Source organism: Passer montanus, unplaced genomic scaffold (genome assembly GCF_014805655.1).
Source record: "Passer montanus isolate IOZ18808 unplaced genomic scaffold, ASM1480565v1 scaffold349, whole genome shotgun sequence".
Taxonomy (NCBI): domain Eukaryota; kingdom Metazoa; phylum Chordata; class Aves; order Passeriformes; family Passeridae; genus Passer; species Passer montanus.
Genome location: NW_024368252.1, coordinates 40,649 through 48,364, shown reverse-complemented (window position 1 = coordinate 48,364; position 7,716 = coordinate 40,649). Strand labels below are relative to the sequence as shown.

The following is a 7,716-nucleotide window of genomic DNA, read 5'->3' as shown; positions in this document are numbered from 1 at the left end:
GACTAGGATGGACTGGGAGGGACTGGGATGGACTGGGAGGGGACTGGGATAGACTGGGAGGGACTGGGAGGGGATTGGGATGGACTGGAATGTGATTGGGATGGACTGGGATGAACTGGGAGGGACTGGGATGGACTGGGAGGGACTGGGAGGGGATTGGGATGGATTCGAATGGACTCGGATGGACTGAGAGGGATTAGGATGGACTGGGAGGAACTGGGATGGGCTGGGATGGACTGGGAAGGAGAACCCCCCCCAGTGCCCCTCCCCCCCTCCCAGTGCTCCCAGTCCCAAACTGGGAAGGAGCCGGAGCCGCCGCAGTGCCAGGAAACTTTATTGGGGGAGGGGACCCCAAAATTGGGGAGAAAAACCCCAAAAATGGGAGAGAGACCCAAAAAAGGGGGGGAGACCCCGAAAAAGGGGGAATTCACCCCAAAGTAGTGTCAGCGTCCCAAAAAAGGGGGAAAGACCCCAAAAAGGGGGAGACCCCGGGGGGTCAAAAAGAGCCAAAAATGGGAAATTCCAAAAAATGGGGAAAATCCCAAATAAAGGGGAAATCCCAAAAAAATGGGAAAGCCTGCCCAGGATGGCAAAAAATCCCAAAAAAATTCTTAAATAGAGAAGGGAAATCCTAAATAAAGAGGGGAAGCCCCAAAAAAGGGAGAAATCCCAAAAAAAGGGGGAAATCCCAAAAAAAGGGGAAAATCCCAAAAAAAAGGGGAAATCCCAAATAAAGGAGGGGAAATCCCATTGGGGTGTGGTCAGAATCCCAAAATCAGTCGAAAAATCACCCAAAAAATCGGAATAAAGGGGGAAAATCCCCTCTCCGGGATGGCCAAAAATCTGAAAAAAAAAAAAAATCCAAAATAATCCCCAAAAAATCCCAAAAATCCCAAAAAGGGGGAGAATCCCAAATAAAGGGGGTCAGACTTCAGGGGGATATCAAGAGTGGGGCAGAGACCAGAAAATCCCCCCCAAAAATCAGAATACAGGGGCAAAATCCCCTCTCCAGTATGGCCAAAAATCCAAAAAAAATCAAAAAAAAACCTGAAAAAATCCCAAAAAAATCTCAAAAAGGGGGAAAATCCCAAATAAAGGGGCTCAGACTTCAGGGGGATCCCAGGAGTGGGGCAGAGACCAGAAAATCCCCCCCAAAAATCAGAATACAGGGGCAAAATCCCCTCTCCGGGATGGCCGAAATCTCAAAAAAATCTGAAAAAAATCCCCAAAAAATCAGAAAAAAATCCCAAAAAAATCCCAAAAAATTCCAAAAATTGGAAGAATCCCAAATAAAGGGGGGCAGACTTTGAAAGCTCCCAGGAGTGGGGTAGAGAGTAGAAAATCATCCCAAAAATCAGAATACAGGGGCAAAATCTCCTCTCCACGATGGCCAAAATCCAAAAAAAAATCCCAAAAAAATCCCAAAAAAATCCCAAAAATTGGAAGAATCCCAAATAAAGGGGTCAGACTTCAGGGGGATCCCAGGAGTGGGGCAGAGACCAGAAAATCCCCCCCAAAAATCAGAATACAGGGGCAAAATCCCCTCTCTGGGATGGCCAAAAATTAAAAAAAAATCCGAAAAAAAAGCAAAAAAAATCAGAAAAAAATCCCCAAAAATTCCAAAAAAATCTCAAAAAGGGGGAAAATCCCAAATAAAGAGGATCAGACTTTGGAGGCTCCCAGGAGTGAGGCAGAGACTGGAAAACCATCCCAAAATTTGGAATAGAGGGGCAAATTCCCCTCTCCGGGATGGCCAAAAATCCGAAAAAAATCCGAAAAAAATCCGAAAAAAATCCCCAAAAAATCCGAAAAAAATCCGAAAAAAATCCCAAAAAATCCCAAAAAAATCCCAAAAATCCCAGAAGTCCCAGACAGTCCCAGAAGGTTCCGGAAGGCGCCAGGCCCCGGGCTCAGTCCCTGCGCAGGTTCTTCAGCCTCTCCTCCAGGTCGGCGTCGGCGTCGGCCAGCGCGGCCGCGGCCGCCTCAGCGCCCCCGCGCCCCTCCCCCGCCGCCAGGGACCCCCCCGGGGCGGGCAGCGCTGGGGACAGGGGACAGGGGGCACTCAGGGGACAGCAGAGAGCACGGGGGTCACACCCCGGTGAGCCCCAAATCCTGCCCAGACTAACGCAAATCCCAAAAAAATCCCACCCAGATTATCCCAAATCCCCAAAATCCCACCCAGATTATCCCAAATCCCCAAAATCCCACCCAGATTAACCCCAAATCCCACCCAGATTATCCCAAATCCTGCCCAGATTAACCCAAATCCCAAATAATCCCATCCAGACTGACCCCAAATCCCACCCAGATTAACCCAAATCCCATTAACCCCAAAAATCCCACCCAGATTAACAAAAAATCCCATTATCCCAAATGCCCACCCAGATTACCCCCAAACCCCCCAATCCCCAACCCCCCAATCCCAAACCCCCAATCCCAAACCCCAATCCCAATCCCAATCCCGTCCCGCTCACTGGCCAGCTCCTCGGTCAGGTTCAGCCCCAGCTCGTCCAGGACCTGGGACACGACAGCGTCACTGGGGAGAGAGACTGGGATGGACTGGGATATACTGGGATATACTGGGATGGACTGGGATATACTGGGAGGGACTGGGATGGACTGGGATATACTGGGAGGGACTGGGATGGACTGGGATATACTGGGAGGGACTGGGATGGACTGGGATAAACTGGGAGAGGACACTGGGACAGACTGGGGGACACTGGGACGCACTGGGACCTGCTCCGTCCCCGTGTCCCCTCCCTGTCCCCACGCCCCATGTCCCCAGGTGTCCCCCTGGGTGATCCCTGGCTGTCCCCAAGTGTCCTCAGGTGTCACCTTCATGTCCCCTGAGCACCCCTGGCTGTCCCTCGTGTGTCCCCCCATTGTCCCCTGGTGTCCCCTGGGTGTCCCCAGGTGTCCCCCCGAGGTGTCCCCAGGTGTCCCTTGTGTGTCCCCACGTGTCAACACATGTCCCTCTGGTGTCCCCAAGTGTCCCCAGGTGTCCCCAGCTGCCCCGCAGGTGTCCCCTGGTGTCCCCCCTGTGTCCCCAAGTGTCATCCAGATGTCCCCAGGTATCCCTGCTGTGTCCCCACATGTCCCCAAGTGTCCCTGCTGTGTCCCCAGCTGTCCCTGCCGTGTCCCCAGCTGTCCCTGCTGTGTCTCCAGGTGTCCCCCCAGTGTCCCCAGCTGTCCCTGCCATGTCCCCAGGTGTCTCCCCTGTGTCCCCACATGTCCCCAGCTGTCCCTGCCGTGTCCCCAGGTGTCCCCCCAGTGTCCCCAGGTGTCCCCCCTGTGTCCCCAGGTGTCCCTGCCGTGTCCCCAGCTGTCCCCAGGTGTCCCTGCTGTGTCCCCAGCTGTCCCCAGCTGTCCCCCCGTGTCCCCACCTCTCGTCCTCGTCATCCTCGTCCCCGAGGGCGTCGTCGATGGCGTCGTTCATCAGCTCCTCCTTCATGTCCATCAGCTCCGACTGCTTCTGGAACTCCTGCAGGATGCGCTGGATCTGCGGCAGCTTCAGCTGGGGACAGGGACATTGGGGACATCAGGGACAGTGGGGACATTGGGGACATTGGGGACACTGGGGACAGTGGGGACACTGGGGACATCAGGGACACTGGGGATACACGGGGCACAGCCAGCTCCGACTGCTCCTGGAACTCCTGCAGGATGCGCTGGATCTGCGGCAGCTTCAGCTGGGGACAGGGACACAGGGGACACTGGGGACAGCAGGGACACTGGGGACACTGGGGACAGTGGGGACAATGGGGACACAGGGGACACAGGGGACACAGGGGACATTGGGGACAGTGGGGACATTGGGGACAGTGGGGACATTGGGGACATTGGGGACAATGGGGACATCGGGGACATTGGGGACACTGGGGACACTGGGGACATTGGGGACATGGGGACATTGGGGACATCGGGGACATTGGGGACACTGGGGACACTGGGGACATTGGGGACACAGGGGACATTGGGGACACAGCCAGCTCCGACTGCTCCTGGAGGAGCCAGAGGACCCCAGAGGCACCATCTGTGCCCGTGGTGTCACCGTGACCGGGGTTACATGGTGACAGTGACACAGTGACACACAGTGACACACAGTGACACACAGTGACACAGTGACACACAATGACACACGGTGACACACAGTGACACACAGTGACACACAGGGACAGTGACACACAGGACACACAGTGACACAGGTGACACACAGTGACACTCACCTGGCGGTTCATGGTGGCCATGGCCCTGGTGACGCCCCGCATGGCGCTGGCCATGGCGCTGTGCGAGCGCAGCGTCTGCACCCGCAGTGCCACCCCCTGCACGTTGGCTCTCATGGCGATGAACTTGCGCTCGTAGCGCCGCGTGCGCACCAGGTCCTTGGCCAGCACCCGCACCGCGTCCTGCACGGGGACACGGGGACGTGGGGACACCGTCAGGGACACGGGGCCAGCACCCGCACCGCGTCCTGCACGGAGACACGGGGACACTGTCAGGGACACGGGGACATGGGGACAGGGCCAGCACCCGCACCGCGTCCTGCACGGGGACACGGGGACGTGGGGACACTGTCAGGGACACGGGGACACTGTCAGGGACATGGGGACATGGGGACAGGGCCAGCACCCGCACCGCGTCCTGCACGGGGACACGTGCACGGGGACATGGGGACGGTGAGAGGGACACGGGGACAGGGCCAGCACCCGCACCGCGTCCTGCACGGGGACACGGGGACATGGGGACACTGTCAGGGACACGGGGACAGGGACAGCACCCGCACCGCGTCCGGCACGGGGACAGGGACGGGGACAGGGACACGGGGACAGGGACACAGGGACAGCGTCCTGCACGGGGACAGGGACACTGTAAGAGACACGGGGACAAGGACAGTGTCAGGGGACATGGGGACAGGGACACCGTCAGGGACACGGGGATGGGGACACGGGGACATGGGGACATGGGGACACTGTCAGGGATATGGGGACACTGTCAGGGACACGGAGACAGGGCCAGCACCCGCACCGCGTCCTGCACAGGGACAGGGACAGGGACAGCGTCCTGCATGGGGACAGCAGGGACAGCGTCAGGGACACGGGGACACAGGGACAGGGACACTGTCAGGGACAGGGACAGCGTCCTGCCACAGGGACAGCAAGGACACCGTCAGAGACACGGGGACATGGGGACAGGGGACGTGGTCAGGGACACGGGGACAGGGGACACAGGACATGGTCAGGGACACCGTCAGGGACACGGGGACATGGGGACAGCGTCCTGCCACGGGGGACAGCAGGGGACATGGTCAGGGACACAAGGGACAGGGGACAGGGGACACGGTCAGGGACACAGGGGACACAGAGGACAAGGTTAGAGACAGGGACAAGGACACAGGGGACAGGGTCAGGGACATGGGGACAGAGGGGACAGAGTCAGGGACAGAGGGGACAGCAGGAGAGAGGAACACTGGGGACAGGGACAGGGGACAGTGGGAACGCAGGGGACAGGGACAGCATCCTGGGGACAGTCATGGGGACAGAGAGGGACAGGGGGACATCGCCAGGGACATGCAGGGACAGTGAGGGGACACCGTAGGGACAGCAGGGACATCTGGGGACAGGGAGGGGACAGCAGGACGAGACAGGGGACACCCCATGACCCCCTCTGTGTCCCCTTGTCCCCTCTGTGTCCCTTGTCCCCGATCCCCTCCCCCCTCTACCACCTGCCACCACCTGCTGTCCCCTCTGTCCCCCGTGTCCCCTCTGACCATCTGGCCCTGCTCAGTGTCCCCAATGTCCCCAGTGCCCCCAATGTCCCCCCAGTGTCCCCGTGTCCCCTCAGTGTCCCAGTGCCCCCAGTGTCCCCAATGTCCCCACTGTCTCCAATGTCCCCACTGTCTCCAATGTCAGTGCCCCCAATGTCCCCAAATGTCCCCAAAGTCCCCTCTGACCATGTGGCCCTGCTGTCCCCTCAGTGTCCCCAGTGTCCCCAGTGCCCCCAGTATCCCAGTGTTCCCAATGCCCCCAGTGCCCCCAGTGTCCCCATTGTCCCCAAGTGTCCTCTCTGACCATCTGGCCCTGCTCTCCCGCAGTGTCCCCTCAGTGCCCCCAGTGTCCCCAAATGTCCCCAAAGTCCCCTCTGACCATCTGGCCCTGCTGTCCCCCCAATGTGCCCCCAGTGTCCCCAATGTCCCCCCAGTGTCCCCGTGTCCCCTCTGACCATCTGGCCCTGCTTCGCCATCTTCTTGATGTCCACGATGATTTTCTTCTCCTGGGCCTCGAGCTTCTGCCGCTCGCGCTCCAGCTCGCGCACGGCGCGGGACAGAGCGCGCTGGTTCTGCCTCAGCAGCTCCTCGGGGGAGCGCCGGCGCCCGAACAGCAGCTCCATGGGACAGCAGGGACACCTGGGGACATTGGGGACATTGGGGACATCAGTGACACATGGGGACATCAGTGACATCAGTGACACACAGGGACAGTGACACACAGTGACACACAGGGACACACAGTGACAGTGACACACAGGGACACACAGGGACACACAGGGACACACAGGGACAGCGCGCGCTGGTTCTGCCTCAGCAGCTCCATGGACACTGGGGATGTTGGGGACATTGGTGACACTGATGGGACACTTGGGGCATTGGGGACAGGGATGGGACATTGGGAACATTGGGGACAGCCATGGGACACTGCCCAGGGCACGCTGGCTCTGCCAGAGCAGCTCCAGGGGGACAGGGATACCTGGGGACACTGGGGACAGCCATGGCACGCTGGGGACATCAGTGACACACTGGGGACAGGGATGGGACAGCCATGGCACACTGGGGACAGGGATGGAACATTGGTGACACTGCTGGGACACTGGGGACAGCAATGGCACACTGGGGACAGGGATGGGACACTGGGGACACTGAGGGGGGACACGGCCATGGGGGGACACGGGGCGTGGTGGCACCTGGAGACGGGAACGGGGGACAGCGGGGGGGACATCGGGGGACACGGAGGGGACACTCGGGAATGAGGAGGGGACAGGGCGGTGACACAGAGGTGGCACACGGTGACACGGAGGTGACACGGAGGTGGCACACGGTGACACGGCGGTGACACCGGCGCTGACCGGGCCGGCCCCGCGGCCCCCGGCGCCCCGAACCCGCCCCGAGCCCCTCAGAGCGCCCCGAGCGGCGCCTGCACCGCCCCGAGCCCCCAGAGGTGCCCCCGCCTGTCCCCAAATGTCCCCAGATGTCCCCGAGCGCCCCCGGCCCTCACCCGGCTCCGCCGCGGCACTTCCGCAAACAGTGACGTCACCGCGCTTCCGGTCACGCGGCGCCCGGCGGGCGTCGGCCTGCGAGGGGCGGAGCGAACCATAGAGGAGCGGATGGGGGCGGCCGGAGCGGCCACTTCCGGTGGGGGAGCAGCGAGAGCGGCGGCCGGAGCGGCTGCGCCCGGGAGAGCGCCCCCTGGCGGCGCGGGGGTGTCGGGAAGACTGGGGAAACTGGGAGGGGAAACTGGGGATACTGGGAGCGCTGGGAGGGGAAACTGGGGATACTGGGAGCGCTGGGTCACCACGGGTCACCATGGATCAAGGTGGGCCACCATGGGTCGATGGGGATCACTGTGGATCCATCAGCGTGGGCCGGCAGGGATCAGTGGCCAAGAGGAGCCAACGTGGGCCACCATGGATGGACACGGACCATCATGGGCCAAGAGGAGT

At 60.3% G+C, this 7,716-nt stretch overlaps 1 protein-coding gene across 2 annotated transcripts; it reads right to left on the bottom strand.

The window, feature by feature from the left end:
* Positions 1-313: 313 nt before the first annotated feature.
* CHMP2A (charged multivesicular body protein 2A) lies at positions 314-7,314 on the bottom strand. Of its 2 annotated transcripts, XM_039715761.1 has the most exons (6): positions 7,271-7,314; positions 6,223-6,395; positions 4,230-4,409; positions 3,387-3,517; positions 2,475-2,536; positions 1,911-2,038 (listed from the first exon to the last, which is right to left on the bottom strand). In XM_039715761.1, the coding sequence occupies exons 2-6, from the start codon at positions 6,388-6,390 to the stop codon at positions 1,911-1,913; spliced, it is 669 nt and encodes a 222-aa protein (XP_039571695.1). In that variant the 5' UTR covers positions 6,391-6,395; positions 7,271-7,314. The 2 variants fall into 2 exon arrangements, with proteins under 2 accessions (XP_039571694.1, XP_039571695.1); XM_039715760.1 differs by lacking the exon at positions 7,271-7,314 and having other exon boundaries at positions 314-2,038; positions 6,223-6,390.
* Between the last annotated feature and the right edge of the window lie 402 nt (positions 7,315-7,716).